Genomic DNA, 18,713 nt, shown 5'->3' on the forward strand with positions numbered 1-18,713 from the left:
CACAAGTCTCCTAGACCACCGAACGATGCCTGCATTTGAAAGACACTTCTGCTGATCAAAGCAGCTGACGTGTCCCCTTGCGGTTCATTTCTACTCCTTGTCCCCAAGGAGGAGAAATTCAAATAGTTTATTACTGAGAGTTAAAGAAATCCACTGAAATATTCTTTGGTCTAAAATTACTGTCATGGCGGAGCAGCATCACCTTAGTCATTGCCCTTAAATATGAAAGCTATTTAAGAAAGTTTGCCCTTAAATATGAAAGCTATTTTTAAAAGTTTAATGAAAGAAGAGAATCACAAAACGTTTTCAAAAAGCAAAAGAAAACCTAAGAGAAAAGTTGAAAGCAGGAATTTTTTAAAGAATATACAACGCGTGTTCTGTGACTCACCCATGTAAGTTATTTGTGTGTATTCCCTTGCATAGTAATTAATAATGAAGCAAAGCATGGCAATGATATCTTTTCTTGTCTAGTATTCTAGAAGACTCCATGTTTTTGGAAAATATCACTCTAGTTAGATCTCAAATATATTCAATCGGAAAATGGGTTTTCTACAAGATTGTATATCTGTAGTCAATAGCAAATATAATTCTATTAAGCTAGTAGGATGTGATAGGAAACTAAAACCTAGGGGAGACCAAAGCAAGGAAAAATACTTCCTCATCCAAACTTGAGAGCAATTTACCGTCAGGCCTACTATTAATAGATGGAATACAGATTCCATTTTCATTACTCAACTGCCGTATTCATTATTACGCTGTACAGAAAAGGGAATCACATCTGTTGAAAACTTATATATGATGTTCATGCATGCATTCCAGTAATTCAACAATTTTTATTTATCTTTTTATTGCTTGCTAATTTTTCAAAATAAGCTAAAGAAAACAAAATGTTTGTGCTGTTCTCAGATCACATGTTATCTCTTTAAAGGACAAAATGTGCTGTGAAATAATAGAATGCTTTCAGCACTCAAATGTGAGTGAGTGCTTATACATGAGAGAAAGCCGTGGGGACTACAGAAGCCAAGAAGCAGATCTAGCTGGGGAGGCCTTTGCAGAGGATGTAGTTGTGTGGTGAGGCCACACACGTGGAATTCCCAGGAGGGCTGTGGAGGCGGGGAATCTGCAGGAAAGCACTGGGGTGAGAAACGTGATAAGAAACAATTATTGTCTTAAAATATCTGCAGGGCTGTAAGGTAGAGAAGCAATACGTTGCATCTGTGTTAAGTCAAAATTATCAAGGGACTGGTTTCAGCTTAACATAAGGAACAATGATGTGATAGGGTTGTCAATAACAAGAGTAGACTGCTTCTTCACATACTCCTAGTCACTCAGAATGGTCCAGGAGGAGTGGACAACCATTTGGTAGAGTATGGGAAGGCAGGGGCCCTGGGTGGGCGTGGCGAGGGTAGGGAGTGAGTATCCCAATCTAGAAGTAAATTGTGCCCAGCACGGAGCTGCAACACTGCCCTGCACACAAACACACACAAATAACAATCCCCAGCCCCTGCATTTCCCTCTCGGGTTTCAGGACCTTGTATCTTACTTCAATTCCTTTATTTAGCTGATGATGAAATAGGAAGAGCTTAGCACTAAGAAAATCCTTTTGGAGTTTGGCCTTGCGGGAAAATGAATCACTCCAACCAGGTCTGTCTTCTAGAAAGTATAGGATGAAAGGGCTCCTCATCACATACTTCCTGACCTCCTGCTAGGCCTTTCCCTAAAACAGGGGCTGGCAAAGCACAACCTGTGGGTCACGCCTAGCCTGCCACCTGTTTTTGCAAATAAAGTTTTATTGGAGCATGACTGTATGTATTTGCTTACAGTCTGTGGCTGCATTCACACTATCCCAGCAGAGTTGAATAATTGGGACAGGGACCATATGATGGGTGAAGCTGAAAACATTTACTCTCTGGCTGTATTCAGAGGAGGTTTACTGAGCCCTTCTCTGAGACATGGCAAGCGCTGCTTCAGGCTCACGCTTCACTAGATTCAGGCCTGGGGCAGTAAAGAGCCAGCTCAGGATAGCACTCCCGACTCACTCATTTTTTCAGGCAGGGGAGCCATCTAATGTCAAGTGCCTACGTGCAGGAACTGGTCTGTTAATTAGCAGCTCTCCTCATGGAAGGGATAATATATTCTAGAAACAGGAGTGCGGCCCTATTGCAAGAATGTCCTGAGCCAAAATTAAGATTCTTCTATGGCAGAAACTTGGCTGGGGCTTCTCCTGAGTTAACTTGGTAGTTGTTAGTGATTTTTGAGTCAGTTTTTCCTCGTCAACAACCCCAGGAATGAGTTTGGGATTACAGGGTAGCCAGGGAAAGGGAAAGCTTCACGCCCGCCCCCGGGACAAGGTCTGTCTTCACACTGCTATATCCCTTCACCCACTTTAAAATGAAACTTAAAAGGAGGATTTCAGCTGAGTAGGAAGTGAGAAGAGGGTTCATTTTAAAACAAGCGTTAAATGAAAACCCCCACACACACAGAGCACACAAATCCAACCACGCTTACAAAACCATCACAGAGGGTCAGGCGAGGCCCTTTTCTAAATGAAAAAGAACAGGGGTGGAGACTGTTCTGAGAGCATGCTGGGTTCCCTGAAGGGAATTCTCAGCTGTATGTGCCCCGCAAAGGATCCCTGCTAGACACAAGGCCAGCTGCCTTCCTTTCAAGCCGCAGACGCGTCCCTGTGTCCAGGCGGGCTGGTCAGCTGCGGTCAGCACCAGCTGCCCCGCTCCATGGTGAGGTCACAACATGTGAGCAGGAGGGCAGGCCGGCAACCTCTGAGTGCTTAGAGAAAGGGACGGGATTCCTCCTGTGCAATCCCTCCAGTCTCACTCAGACTCAAGTCTGACTAAGGGGACAGGTGTTTGACCAGGGACTCTCCCCTCTCACTTCCCTCCCAGGAGTCACAGGTACATGAGTCCTTGTTTTACAAATGAAGAAAACAGACCCAACATGATTAAGATGTTGCCTTCATAGGGGTGGCACCAGGATTCCAAACCGTGGATTCCACTGAGCCCAGTGCCCACTGACATGCGCCAGTAACAGTGCAGCTGCCTGTGGTTCTGTCGACTAAACTGCCGGCAGGGGCTGGCTTTCCACCTTCTTTTTTTTTTTTTTTCACTCTTCAAACACTTTATGACATGAACATGAACTACTGGCTGCATCATTCTGCTGACAACATGACATGTTTCTATAACTTGAAAAAAGCAAGCAGTGGACTGCTCATTGGTAAAATTGAGTCAGTAATCTTTTAGGAAGGTTATTTTTCTTCCTTTTACTGCTTCTCATCTGTTCCCCGCAGTAAAGAGGACAAGATGACGATGACTCAGGGAACACCTCCAGCCTGAAGCAGCACCATGCGAGCTTAGACCTTAGGGTCGGCTTAGAAACCACAGGCGGGGTGGCTTGGGCCCCTCGGACACCCCCTCTCGAAGCTGCTTCTCCCCAAGCTACCCCAGAGGCACCGAGCGCCCTCTGCCCCCTAGCAATTCAATTCACTGGCTGTCCTGCTCCTGTCAGTACTGAGAGTTGCATGTTTGACCCTCAGGGGAAAAGTCCAGTGGCCCTGGGGTGTCCAGCATGCTCTGAGGTCCCTGATGCTGACCCCTCGCGCTGTCAGCATTCAGAGGCATTCACACAGCACAGCCTCCCAGGCTAACAGCTGTCATGGAACAGCGGAGCAGCTAGACGTGGCCATTCTGTGGCCCATTGCTGCAGAGGTCAAAGGGACAAGCGCAGGGAGCATCTTTGCTTTCAGAAAAAAAAAAAAAAAAAAAAAAAAAAAAAGCACACTGGTGCACTGACCTTCTCCTGGTGTCTTCGTGATTGCTCTTTTCTTTCGATTTTTGGTTGTCTTTTTTTTTTGAAAGAGGGGCCTTTATGCTTTTTTCCTAATGTTCATGGGTAAACCAATGTAAATGTGTGTATGTTTATGGAGATGGCTTTAAATCGCAATTCTGCAGTAGAGATTGATTTTTTTAAAAACATGGGTAAAAATTGAAGAAAAATTTTAAAAGAACATTTAAACCATCTTGGGCTAGGGGTGGATATGCACCACCCCACGGAAGCCAAACAAAATCTCTCTGCAGATAAACATTTGCAAAAAGAATTTCCAATCCCAATTTTTGAGTCAGAGATCTTTTATTTCCTTGCAAATTACATATCTGTTTCAGGATTTTTGACTATAAGAAGAATGAATGAAGTTGTGTTTCTTACAGATAACTATGAACAAACCAGGAAGGATAATAACTTGTATCCCCCAATTTGAATCCAGAGAATGGGAAGGCATAAAAAAAAGAAATGGAAGAAACTTTATTTTTAGTGGTAAATGGTGGGACTATGTATTTTACGTATGGTGAAGTCACCAAGCCCAACACTTGGCACTTGTAGGCAATGTAGTCTTCTAATCTGAATGTGAAGTATTATGTTTTCATTTGCTTGGTAATGAGGAATATTGGTGCTTTCGTCCCAGTTCTCGAGCTGACTGACTTCTCTTTCTGACGTGTGTTCCTTTAGCACACCTCTACACTGCATGGCTCTGAGATGTCCTGTGACTGTTTCATGTGTAAAGTTGCCTGCCCAAAGGACTCACGTATTCCTTCAGGGCAGTGAGTACTTCTGATTCATCCTTAGCAGCTACCTTCACGCTACTTTACTAGATATGTTGTAGTTGAATTAATGAACAAAAGAACAAGCAACTTTTGGTGCCTGGTGTGCATCTCAGAGCAGGGTGGAGTGAGCCTGGCCAAAGGGTCATCGTGCAACCTCTGTGGCTGACTCCACCTGGCCACGGAGCTTCTCAGCCATGCTTGGTATTCATATGACTTCTAGGGCGACAGCTCAACCAGCAAATAAACAGCTCCATATGGGAAATATTACTCAGCCTTTGTCATCAAGGAGTGAGTCACGGGCCTGAGCTGAATAGAAGATAGAGGAGAAAAGGTGTGTGGACTGGGTGAGACAGCGCCCAGCGAGGTGAACTCCCGGCAGCCCTGCCTGTCTTTACCTGCACATCACCTTGCTAGGATGCCTTCGGTTGTGAGGGCCTGTCTAGGAAGAGAAGAGTTGCACCCTGGCAGGCAGCACTGAGCTGTCTCATGCAAAGCTGAGGAAGAAAGAGAGAGCTGCCCAGTGAGCCTGCTGGGGTGGTGGAGGTTGGGCTGGGCTGTGCAGTCTGCAGCCCCCAGCAGCCCTTGGCACCTTTCTACTGCCTGGTGCTTACCAGCTCTCCAGTAACAAAGAGGGACGTGAAGTCAGAGGGGAAGGGAGGTAGCGCAGGGCAGTCTTGACTTTGAACAAAGAGCTGGCTTCCTGAAGTCAGCTGGCCGGGTTTTGAAGCCAATTTTGCAGCAGTGGTCTTTGATGCCAACCCCATTTAGGAATTCTGTATCTCCCCCTACCTTCTACCAGATGTCTCTGAGCTTACCTTTGGTGATAATCATGCAATCTCCGTCATCCCCATGTCCACACTGCCCCATTCTGTCCCACCCCGAGTTCCGTGCTGCTGTCGGCTCCCCAGCGAGCCAGGAAGGGAGAGGCCAGCTCTGCTGGGGCTCCTGCCGCCCTGGCTCTGCACTGCCTTTCCCTGGCAGGTCTGAGGTGCCACTGGAGGAGCCACACGGCCCTGAAGCAGCAAGGCAGATGCCCTGGACACAGTGGAGGCACAGAGTGCAAGCACCGGCCTGGCCCACAGACTTTTGGAGGGGAAGTGGTATTATTCACTTCAAAAGTATGCCTGTGTGTAAAGAGAGAGCCCCTGAACATGAGTAAGCAAAAGTCTCAGCGCAGAGATTAGACAAGTAGAATGCTGGCCCGAGAGGAGGCGTTTACTCACGCTCTGTCTAGGAAGGAAAGCCAGGCCCAGCACGCTCACTGCTATCTATCCTCTCACACAGAGGGATTTTGAATCCAAGCCAGCATCCTGTCCTTTCTCCAATGTCCCCTGCTCAGGAGTCAGGACTCAGCAAGGCCCACCCCAGCCACACACAGATACAGTTCCAGGACTCAGGACTCAGCGAGGCCCACCCGAGCCACATCCAGGTCCAGTTCCAGGACTCAGGATTCAGTGAGGCCCACCCCAGCCACACACAGGTCCAGTTCCAGGACTCAGGACTCAGCGAGGCCCACCCCAGCCACATGCAGGTCCAGTTCCAGGATTCAGGACACAGTGAGGCCCACCCCAGCCATATCCAGGTTCAGTTCCAGGTAAATCATCTGCCTTCCTCCGTCCCAGAGCCTTGTTTCCTGTGTGTCCTTGTGTTTAAAATGGAAACGTTATGAGAAACTGCCTGCCAGGGCAAAGGGTGCTGCCCGGCACACAGTAGGGACTCAAAATGAAACTATTGTATTGAATACATAACAGATCAACGGGTATTGCTTTCTGAAATCTTTTTTAGCCCAATTTTGTTTCTTATAGTCCAATAACAGGTCAAATTCATTTCTGATTTACTAGCCATTCAGTTGCCCATAAAAAATGGAAAGTGATTTAAGATTATTAGTTTAAAAACCAATGAAGGTAAAACAGGTATCATTGAAGGCACATAGGCAGAAATAGATTGCAATAGTTGCTGCCATGTGAAGCCTCAGTGTCATGCTTCATATTTAGAGAGATCTATGATTTCTGAGGCCCTTTTATGTCCATGATCTCAGTACTGCTCACAACTGCCCTGTGAAATTCGCTGAGCTGGCCCCATGTTTATCAGAGTACACTGAGCACTCAGACCCAGCATGTTGAGATAACTGGCTAGAGATCATCCCATAATGGTACCGTCACAATCTTCACACTGTAGAAGTTTGATGATGTCACTGGAAGCATATTCCACAGTCCCTTGTGAACTGGCCTTCCTGTGATCAGAAGCATCAGTGAACTCCCAAGAGGGTGGGACAATCTGCAGAGGTATTCTCACTCTACTTAGTGTCTATTTTACAAATCACAAGCTTGGCTTTGGATTCTTTTAATGGCTAGAAGGAGAATCATTGGGTTGGAAGTCCACCAGTTTGGGTATTCTGTTCCCTAACTCAAAATAAAGAGATGTTATTTTCAAGTCTTCTGCTTGTTAACTTAATTAGAGATACATTAGTCTGCAGCTGTGCTGGGCATGCCGCAGCTTGGCATGTTTAGTCCAGAAGGCATATTATAATGTACATGGAAGATTGTCAGAAATTCAAAAGGACTTTTTGCGTATCACATGTGCATTTTCAAGTTCCAATATAGATTCACATTCAGTTTGACAGGTATCTTTGGATGCCTATCAGTTAAGAACTATTTATTAGTTGTGAAATAAAATAGGGTAAAATAAGGAACAACTGAGGAAAAAACATAAAATTTGCTTTGTGAATAAAAGTTGTCTTCAAAATTAGGACTTTTTCCATCCCACAAAAGTTTTGATTAAACCCACAATGAAAATTTAAATAAGTGTATTTACTTTTGTTTAACCACTTATTTCATTATGACTCACAACTATAGGTTTTCTAGTTTCCATTATTACAAACTATTGTGTGGGTTAAATCAATTTCACAGACTAGTCTAGTTCTATAGCCACAATTTATAAAATTTTTTTATGTGGTAAATTGAGTGTCTTCATAGATGTACATGATTATTTCTCAATTTTTAAGGAATGTATTTTTTAAGATAGCCTTCTTTAGCCTTCTTTAACACTGATTTTTGTAAATTTTTTACAGATTTTTTTAAATTTTTGGTAATTTTTTAGCATAAAGTAATACATGGTCACTATGGAAAACTTAAAAAACACAAAAACTATGAAGAGTAAATAAGAAAAACACCCAGAAATTTACCATTCAGAAAAGGTCATTGTTAACAACATGGTGTATCTTCCTCCTGTCATGCTTCTGTGCATTTGAGCACATTTGAGATGTATATACATGTTCATTTTGAGATTTTAGTATAGCAAAAGAAATGACCAGTCCTGATTCAATGAAACCTCTGGCAAACTCACTATATTTTCCTTACATATTTTTAAGTTCATCCTATAAATGAACTATCCATTCATCTTATTTGAGATTTTCTTAAGTCTTTCAGCAAGAAAGCAGGAAAAAAAAAATCCTCCTCTGGCCTTTAAAGCCTAATTAAATATATGACTAAGCTAGAAATATTTTATAATGACCAACCAGAAAGTGGCGAGGACTGTCACTCTTCCCATACAGCCCGCCTCCTCCTCTGTCTCCCTCAGGCACACAGAAACGAGAAAGGCAGAGAAACCCAGGACAAGTCATCCAAGACTTTGGTCACATGGCCATCCATTGCTTTCACAACACAAATATAAATCCAACATGTGTGTGTGCATTTCATACCAGTAGGTCCAATAAGCTATCTATATATACACATATGTGTACACACACACACACATCCGTACAGACACTCCCCAGCTTACTACAGTTTGACTTACGATTTTTTGACTTTACGATGGTGTGAAAGCAATGCACATTCAATGGAAACCATACTTCTAATGTTGAATTTTTTATCTTTTCTTGGGTTAGTTGATGTCTGATATGTTACTTTCTTGCGATGCCAGGCAATGGCTGGGAGCCAGAGCTCCCAGTCAGCCATGCGATCAAGAGGCTAAACAGCTGATACTATACAGTGGACTGTGTCACCAGCATTTTGGGGATATTGTGTTTTGTGTTTTTGAATCCTATCGGGTCTACAAAATGCCATTTTCGACTGCTATTTTCAATTTAGGGTGGGTTTATCAGGACATAACCCTATGGAAAGTTGAGGACCATCTGTATATCTGGTAGGGAAAGATGGATAACAAATTCATAGGCAAATAATAATTTCATGATTATTATTAAGTTATTCCTACTTAATAATAAGTAGTGATCACTGCCAGGGAGCAGAGAATGCAGGATAATGTGACAGATATAATGGTGGGTACTTAAGCTAATGTAGTTGCAGAACAGGCTTTTCTAGAGGGTAGGCCTTTAAGCGTACCTCGAAGATGCAAAGGAAGCAAAGATGCGAAGATCTGGGCTGGGGATGGAAGCAGAGACAACTTGGAGGCCAAGGGGAGAGACTGACAACAGCCCAGCTCGTACGTCAGCAGCCTTTAATGCATAGCTGAGAAAACAACAAATTAAAACAATTATAGTTTTACTTAGACGATTCTAAGTGTCTAAGTGGATTTGGGCAAATCTGGAGAAACTTGTTCTAATACTGTGTCTTAATAAGTAATATAGATTTGCCCAGGCTTGTGGGCAGAGAGGTATACACCCCCATAATAGCAGAGGAAGGCCACAGGGCCTACCCTACAAAACCAGAGGCATTTAAAAACTTAAAGGAGGCAGATTGCTTTTATTTTCAGTTAAAATAAAGTGAGGATTTTCTCAAGAAAAATAATAACGAGACCACCGGCCCGCCCTAGATGTCCAACAAGAATGCACAGATAACTTCATATATCCACTTTCCTGAACCTGCCCCTGACAGCCAAGTGGAGCACAACAACAGAGATGAACCTCAAAACTACTGTGCTGTGACATAAGGCTTGTTCAAGAGGACAGTGCGGTGTGAGTCCATCTATGTTCTAAAGCAAGCAAAGCTATTCTGTAGTGAAAATGGATCAGGACAGCAGTTGCCTCTGGTGTATGGGGGCAGGGATCGACTGGGAGGGGCATGAGGGATGACAGTTAGGGTTTCGATCATGACAGGAATTCAGATTACTCCAGCATGTGCATTTGTTAAAGCTTATCAAATGCTACACTTAAGATTAATCCTCTCACAGTTTGTGGATGTTACCTTAAAAACAACAATGATGACTGCAAACTAATATTGAACTCTGGTTAGTGATATACCAATGTGAAGTATAGTGATATCTCTACTTTACTTTAAAATGCATCCAAAAGCAGACTAGAGGACCACATCTGACAGACAGAAAAATAGATATGTGATAAGGTGAATGTAGTAAAATGCTAACATAAGGATGTTTGTGGTACAATTCTCTCAGCTTTTCTATACATTTATAAATCTTCATAATAAAATTTTAGGACAAAAAGTTAGTGCTTTGAAGTCCTAAGTCATAGGTCCTGCTGCTCTTGATGCAGTAGAATTTGTCTTCAGATTTGCAAAGGGTAGGGCAAACCACTAGCATTTTGTGTGGAACTTGATGCAAATACTTTTAATTGTCTGGTTTTCAAATGTATAGACTTAAAGTAATATCAACTCTTTCTTTGAATCAACTACTGAAATACCTAGTCTTAAATAAATATTTTTATGTAATTCTTAAAGTACTATGTATTCATTTTTCTTTCTTCTTTCTTTTCTGGTTTGATAAATATTCTATAAAATAACTGTGTTTAATGGCCAACATTTGAGTAAGTCCATATGCAGATCCAAACATCTCAGTTTAGACAATAACTTAAGACAATATAGAGTGGCTGACATCCCCTAACATGGGTCCAGATGCATGTTATGTTATGTTACTGTTGCATTCTCAATAGTTAACTTTAATAAAAGAAAGTCAAAAGCTTATATATTTTTTCAATCTTCAAAACATTTCTGGGAGGTTGTCTTTGTTAATTTTATGTTGCTATACCCATATCACAGACTGGGTAATTTATAAAGAAAATAAATATATTTGGCTCATGGTTCTGGTGGCTGGGAAGTCCAAGAGCATAGCATTGGCATCTGCTTGGCAGCTGGTGAGGGCCTTCATGCTGTGTCAATCTATGGTGGAAGGTCAAGAGAGCATGCATGTGAGGTGGTGGGGAAGAGAAAAAGCAGATTTAACTCATCCTTTTATCAGGGACCCACTCCCATGATAGCTAACCCACTCTTTCATGAATGGCATTAATCCATTCCTTAGGGCACAGCTCTCATGACCTAATTATAATACCTCTTAAAGGTTCCACCTCTCAACACTGTTGCATTGGTGATTAAGTTTCCAATAAACGCACTTTGGAAAACACATTCAAACCACAGCAGAGATCAACGTTATTGTCACCATTTTCATATTTGAGGAAAGCATGGCACAGAGAGCTTGGAGAAGTACTTCAAGGTCACACAATGAGGAAGTGGCTAAACAAAAACCTTATCTTAAATTAATTAAAAACCTCTTGCTCTTTGCAGTTTTGTCTTAAATCTACCTAATTTGTGACTGTAATTTTTAAGTAATTTACTCATATAAGTGGTCTCACATTAAATTTTCTCATTGCTTTATATTTCTAACATGAGATATTTGGTATAAGGATGGAACCAAGATCATACCTTCTTTTAATTAGGAAACCTAGACCAAGTCATTCTGATCCTCATCCTAGATTTCAGTTAAATGCTGCTGTCTCCTTTTGGGTATGTGACAGGGGAAAGCCTCAGAAGAAACAACCTTATGTGTTTTCTTTTGATACTTTAGTAATTAACCCAGGATAGTATTGAAGATTGACATGCCTTATATTGAATCAAATAGCATATCAACTGCCTTCTTATTCTCAAGTATAGACATGTTGGGTAATTGGGCATTTAAGTTTCTTTGCAATTTTTTCCATTATTAACAAAATTAATGAGCAACATTCTGCATAAGGTCTGTTTCCTCAGAATACGTTTCCCAAAGTGGAATCATCATGATGTAGAATTTAAGCATACTTACTTGTTTAAACAAATTGTCCAGTTGCTTCCCAAAATGTTTTGTGAATTAAGATTTACATCAAGAATATGTAATGTTGTTACTGTCTCCCAAATACAGGATCTTTTTCTGAATATAAAAGTTATACATGCTAATTGTAGACAATGAAGGGTCATTATCCTCATTGATAATGAAGTGCTTCTAATACTTGTGCTTTTATTCATTTATTCAAAAAGTGCTAAATAAGCCCTGAAGGGGCTTTTGGGGGGTCATTTGGGGCTTATTTAGCACTTTTTGAATAAATAAATAAAAGCACAAGTACAGTTTTTTTAAAATACTGTTTTCTATAATAGATTAATCTTAAATGGCATGTTTTCCTTTATTTTACTGACAAAAGTTACTTACTCTTTGATTGAATAATAAAAATTCTTTGGTTCAGCTGAGAGAAACTTGCAAGCTGACGTCCTTGATTATTTAAAATGAAAGCAGCTGCCTGTTTTCATCTCTCTGCATCCTGAGGAAACTCTTCTGCAACGTGTTCCAGCCCTAGGTTCTAGCTGACCCTGTTCATCTGTTTGGCACGAGGCGCCCAACTAACACTTGCGGCTACCTGGACGACAGCCAATCTAGTTGGAATGAGAGTTAGAGGCCATAGTCTGTCAGCTGGGAAAGCAGCTTTTATTCCAAGGTGTGCTAACCGAAAGGCCACATGTTATTGTCACAACGTGGTACCTACATCAGTGCTGACATCTTTAAGGACCTTAGAATTGGGAAATCAGTTTAGCCCTATCTGCATGTGTAGCAGACAACCATACAATTGTTCCAACTTGAGGTTGCATTCAGAGCAACCTCATTTCCCCCATACTCCTGAGGAAAAGCAGACCAGAGACGCTGGGTCAATCCAGAGTTATGGTTGGAAAAATGATGGAATAATTCTGCCCCTGGTGATAGGAGAGAGGGACTCCATCTTGTCAACTGTCATGGTTCCCATGTGAAAGCTATCATTATCACTGAAATTGAATGAGAACACAGAAGGGAAGAACAGGGAAATCCCCACAGAGTTAAAGAGGATGTGAAGATTGCTTCATGTTTAATGTTTGTGTAAGTGCTTTGGGTTGGTTATGTGCTGTCTGAACATGTGCTCATTTCCATGGCTCATTGCGAGGGCAGACAGTCCAATGATACTCTTTAGAATCATTCCCATGGGGAAGGAACAAAGAAGCCTGTAAAATAGAAATGCACATGTGAAAAGCATTGAAGAAAGTGCCAGTGTATTGATTTTGGCCATGGTTTGTGCTCTACCACCTGGTTACTGTGATTGCAGAAGTGCCTTTGCAGATGAGGGAGAACCTGGCCAAGGCTCAATCCAACATCCAAAGCCAGAGGCCATATTTCTTCACTCTTAAGATAATTTGGGTTCAAATTATAGTCTCTTTACACACTCTCTGCCTCAAAAGGCCCAAGACTCTCTTGTTATGCTTGCCTAAACATGCCTTCCAAAGAACTAGTTCTGTAAATACAACTTTATTATAATCCTCTCCTTTGCTTTTAAAAATGGATCACCACGTCCATTTCTATGGTCCAACTTTGTCCCTTAATTTAAAATTTTTTCTTGGATTAAGTTTGATGCCTTGAAACATTAGGGACTCAAGCATAAAAGATTGTGTGCTGGTGGTGAGGGAAGTAACTGTGCCTCCGCCTGTGCTGGGTGGATCAACATGGAGTATGGACAAGCATAGGGATGTGTGGGTTTCTCACTAGCTGAGAGTGTTTTTAAATGTTGTATTTTGATGTTTGTTATTTTCTGAATATTCTACAGTTAGACCTTTGATTTATTCTTTGATGCATTCATTTGAATAACATTTTTAATCTCCAGCCAGTTAGGTTTTTAATTTACACTCTTGTCCCTGATTTTAGGTGTAGTGTTGTGTACACTACTGCCCAGTGTATGTTATGTTTGTAAACATTCATTGCACGCACAACAATGTGACTTACTATACTTTTGAGAAGTAAAAAGTTCATTATATAGTTATTAACTCAACCCTACAGTTATATTCGTGAAATACCTTGTGAAATTTATTTTTTACCTACTGGAGCTCTTACAGGTTAATCCTGTCTTCAAGATTTTCATAGAATTTTCATCTACCGCCCACCCCTTTAAATTTCAACATTTTTTTATTTTGGCATTTTAATGCAATTCAATGCATTATAGGGACAAGCTATCTCTTATTATGAATTGCACCTTATATAAACTTAAAGATCTTTTATCACAAATTTCTTTGCTGTGTACTTTAGTGAGAATTTGTATTATCAGTAACTAAAGCTCACAAAGTTAGTAAGCTTTGCGCCCAGATGACCTGGGCAGGAATGGGTGAGTCTCTGTGTGGAGGGAGTGAAGAAACTGCTACCCTTATTACCTGGACCTTGAGGGATTGTTTTATTTTAGTTTTTCTGCATTTCTCAGTATTTCATGTGATATCTGTCTTTTTCTTCCAGTTTGCCAAGGCACGAGTAACAAGCTCACGCAGTTGGGCACTTTTGAAGATCATTTTCTCAGCCTCCAGAGGATGTTCAATAACTGTGAGGTGGTCCTTGGGAATTTGGAAATTACCTATGTGCAGAGGAATTATGATCTTTCCTTCTTAAAGGTTGGTGACTTTGATTTTCCTACACAAATAAAATTGGAGAAAATCTAAGTGGAGAAAAGCCTGGGCAGAATTCTACTTGAAGTGTGTTTATTTTTGCTATGGCAATGACAAGTCTTACAGAGCTACAAACGAGAGTTTTATGAGAAAGCCATTTTACCAGCTAATGTCAAGTAATAACTAGAAAAGGATATCAAATAGAAACAGGCTAATCTGGAGTTCCACTGTCATCATAGACACTGACGTTTATCCCTGACCATTACCTCAGTCATGATGTGCTGCCATACTCACTCTTAAAACCTTTTTTTAAAAGCCCTGCTTTGCACCATTTGCCTATTCCCTTAGTGTAAATACTCCTATTATAGCTGATTTCAAGGTACCAAGAGTTTCACTCAGCTGGTCACAGAATTCTTATTTCACGATAGGCGCTAATGACCCCATAGGAGCCAGCTCTGAAGGCTTCAGAGTTTCACTGAACTTTGGATGGGGTTTACTTAGCCTTCTTCTGTTTTTCTTTTACCTTTCCTTTTTAAATAAGAAATAATGCAAGACAGATACAAAGTAATTCTTTTTAATTTCCATTTTCACTGGAGAGTGTTGAACCCCGTGAGGCATGAGAGCACAGTGTTCCAGAACAATGCTTACTGCTCATTATCACAGGGGTCAAAGGCTAACGTGCAGGGATTGTTGCAGATCGTGGACATGCTGCCTCCTGTGTCCTAGACTGCAATCATCTACCCGTTTTACAGTTGTTGAGCACTCGTGTGCATTAGGGTTCAACTGGGCGTCCTAGGGCTCCCTGGACCCATTTTAGACCTTGAGTTCTTGAGTTCCTCAAAAGAGAAATCACGCATTTATGTTTTCTCTTCTTAGACCATCCAGGAGGTGGCTGGTTATGTCCTCATTGCCCTCAACACAGTGGAGCGGATTCCTTTGGAAAACCTGCAGATCATCAGAGGAAATATGTACTACGAAAATTCCTACGCCTTAGCAGTCTTATCTAACTATGATGCAAATAAAACCGGACTGAAGGAGCTGCCCATGAGAAATTTACAGGGTGAGAGGCTGGGATGCCAAGGCTGGGGGTTTATAAATGCAGAGAGCAGTTCCGATGGCTCCCAGCGAGCTTGTCACTCAATTCCGCCTCGGAGAAGACTTTTATTTTTACCCAGTACACGTGCACTGAGTGCCGGCTGTGTGTAAGATACTGCAGGGGAAGTTACTGAGAAGATGGCAGATACTGGAATGGGAAGATTTAAGCGGGGTACCAGTGTTTACATGGACATGAAAAAATACTGAGAGATAGTAAGAAATCGTAAAGATTCTGAGTAAAAGAGAGTATGACCAAACAAGCTGAGCAGGAATCGTGAATCTATGTGTGTAGGCAGTGAATAAACTGCCAGTCTTATTACCTGGACCTCAAGGATAAAAGACATACAGTAAAAATCAACCCACACTGAGGACAGTTTCGAGAGTCGTGCTGCTACACAGAAAGCCCTGCGTAAGTTAAGGATAGAGAATGAGGTGATCTAGAACTTTGAATTTTTGTGAGCAGGACTCGTGAGGTTCCTGTGAGAGGAAACAATGAAGGATGATAGAAGAGAAGGGAAATTGATTTTAAAAAACTGGAGATAGCAGTGATTGTGCCTCACTGTGCAGTGGGTTTGGGGCCAGGAATGTTAAATTGGTAACTTCATTTAAAGCCCACAACCTTTCTTCAAAGTAGGCATTGTACAGATGCCCCTTGACTTATGATGGCATCCTATCTGGCTGGACCCCGCCGAGGGTGAAGGCGTCATTAGGTCGGATTTCAGGGCTAATTGAATGTGTATTGCCTTCACACCATGGCAAAGTCGAAAATCTGTGTTAAATCATGGTAAGCCGGGGACTGGCTGTGCTCTGCCATCTTACAAATAAATAAATGGAAGTCAAGTAACTCCCTTGAGGGCCCCAGCTAGTGAATGGAGAGGCCAGCTATGGCCACCACTCTCTGCCCCAGGGCGCTCAACGCCCCTCCTGTGCCATGCAGTTCTGACAGGGAGGCAGTGCTGGTAGGAAAGGGGTGTGATGAAAGGGGTGCCCAGCAGAGGGAGTCATATCGGGAGTGACAGGAGCCCAACAGGAGTGCAGCGCGGGAACCCAAGCCAGCACCTCCGGTCATGGCTCCTCGGTTCACCGCCTATAAAATTGTGTGGTTCCCCCACACCCCCTACTGCTCAGAGCAGCCGCGCACATGCTTGTGCTGTGCGTGCCTCCTGTGAGATGGCCTGGTACACCGGTTCCTACAGTGCGCCTCACACGCTGTCTCGGAGGGAGGCAGCCTGTGCGGGTGCCTGGACCTCCGAGCCAGACCCTCTGGGTTCCTGCCCGGCCCCGTCCCTCAGCAGCCAGACGGCTCCGGAGCACATTCTCCAATCCCTCCGTGTCTCTGTTTCCTCATCTTCAAAAATGTGGATGGCATAGCTGCTAAAAAATGGTGACATACTTCCTAGGTGGTGCAGAAAATTAAGTGACTGTAGGAACAGGCCTCAGCAGCTCCTTCCACTTCCTTGGTATGATTGTTTTTTAAACCAAGGCTGGGATTGTATAGATGCAGATTAGTTAATGTGATACCATTAATAGCTAACCTAGTGCCTGCTACAGGGTGAGCCTCCCCTAAGCCACCGGGAAGCGGCTCCTGCAGCCTCCCTCACGTGTGCTGGCCCTCCTCTGGCAGTCACTGCCTGGGGTGTGCTGAAGGCCCAGCTCTGACTCTGCCTCTGTGCTCTCCTCGCCCCGCCCCCTGCTCTCTCTCAGGTCTTTGGTCTGTTGTCCGAGCTGCCACAGCAGCCTGGACATCCCTGTTGGTGTTTCCAGCCCTGTCCTCTCCTGAGTTCCATCCACCTGTGCATGGCTTTCTCATGAGTGTTTTCACGGATGGTTCTGCTGTCATCTCCAACCTGATAAACAAAGCACCACGATTCAGCCCTTATGACCCCAAGCTTCCTTCCTCAGTTCCTTGCTTCTGTGCATCCACTGAAGAAGCCTGTTCCACTGTTTCCCTGCACTGGGTCTCCTGTCTGCAGGAAGCCTTCAGCCCTCACTTCCACACTCCTCTAAGATGTGTGCCTGTGCCCTCCTGGGGAAGCTCATTTTCCTAGCAGCCTCCAGGATCTTCAGGGGTGAATCCCTCCTTTCCCACGTTGGTACTCTGTACACACAACATGCCCATTCCCCACCTGGGGAGCTGGGCATTGCTTCATGAATCAGAGGTCGATTTTTTCTCTATTAAAGTCACAGATGTTCATTGCACCATTGTGAGAATGAATGAAGGTAGTGCTTATAAATCAGCCAGCAAGATACCCAGCCTCACTGTGTCAGGGTCTCCCTGGGCATATGGTGGTTAGAGTGTGTGACATGTCTGTCCCCAAGCCTGTCAGCTCCCAGATCGAAGCCAGTGGATCTCATTCATCCTCGCAGCGCCCACAGCACTTGCACAGGGTTTTGTACACATAAGTCATTCTGTCAATGTTCATGTTTAATGTCATCAGTGGAACACTCCCACTTTGTAAAGACTTGAATGTGTTCATCCCTGACTTTTCCACATCTTCTTAGTTCTTCTTTGGAAACAGCTGTACAGTTTCACCATCCTGTGCATCCCTGGAGTCTACCTGTCTCTGTCATACATTCAGATTCTTCTTGCTTCGTGTCACTCTCATATCCTTTTCTCTAATGAAAAGCTCCGCCTGGGCATGCAAGGTGGAGCCCTGGATGCCAGCCCCTCACCTGGCATCCAGGGCTGTAGCACTCAGGACCTGCCTCCCTGCCCTGCCTACCCCCTACATCATGCGACCATTCCAGTCCAGCCAATCAGCCCCTTGGGACCCAGCTTACCACATGCATATCATTTATGCTGTGACCACTGACTAAACCATTCTCTTCCTTCCTCCCCATATTTCTAAATTTCTAATCATTGCTCAAAGCCCAATTCAGAGAAAACCCTAGCTCCTCCATGGCACCATCATTAACAATTTTATCTGGCCGCCCCCCGGGAAGTTCACTGGGCTAATTGTGGGACTCTTGTTCGCACCATGGCATCTCTTTAGCAGAACATAAATGCGAAGAGCACATGCATCCTTCATGGGAATTTAAAGGAGCTGGAAAGAGTGCTCACCGCAGTTCCATTCTCCCGCAGAAATCCTGCATGGCGCCGTGCGGTTCAGCAACAACCCTGCCCTGTGCAACGTGGAAAGCATCCAGTGGCGGGACATAGTCAGCAGTGACTTTCTCAGCAACATGTCAATGGACTTCCAGAACCACCTGGGCAGCTGTAAGTGTCGCATACACACTATCTCTGCCTCCAGCTCCTATGGGGGAGAGCTCTACAGCACTGGGGCGGGGGAGAGAAGCCATGTTTAGTAAGTCACATTAATCAGAAACCAAAAGTAGTAAGCAAAATATCTGACCACTAGAAGAGCATGTATTTACCACAGACATGGAGATCGTTTTTTTGTGG

The 18,713-nt window shown here is 43.2% G+C and overlaps 1 protein-coding gene across 3 annotated transcripts in view; it reads left to right on the plus strand.

The window, feature by feature from the left end:
- Window positions 1-18,713, plus strand: part of EGFR (epidermal growth factor receptor) — a 192,977-nt gene that overhangs the window by 109,335 nt on the left and 64,929 nt on the right. For 2 of the 3 annotated variants that reach the window (XM_519102.9, XM_001156264.8), the window contains exons 2-4: window positions 14,070-14,221; window positions 15,092-15,275; window positions 18,393-18,527. In XM_519102.9, coding sequence (XP_519102.3) covers window positions 14,070-14,221; window positions 15,092-15,275; window positions 18,393-18,527 — 471 coding nt within the window. Of the gene's footprint in view, window positions 1-12,117; window positions 12,262-14,069; window positions 14,222-15,091; window positions 15,276-18,392; window positions 18,528-18,713 lie in introns of those variants that run through there. The other variant, XM_054687551.2, reaches the window with a different exon arrangement.

The sequence above is a fragment of the Pan troglodytes genome, chromosome 6 (genome assembly GCF_028858775.2).
Source record: "Pan troglodytes isolate AG18354 chromosome 6, NHGRI_mPanTro3-v2.0_pri, whole genome shotgun sequence".
In the NCBI taxonomy this organism is placed as follows: Eukaryota; Metazoa; Chordata; class Mammalia; order Primates; family Hominidae; genus Pan; species Pan troglodytes.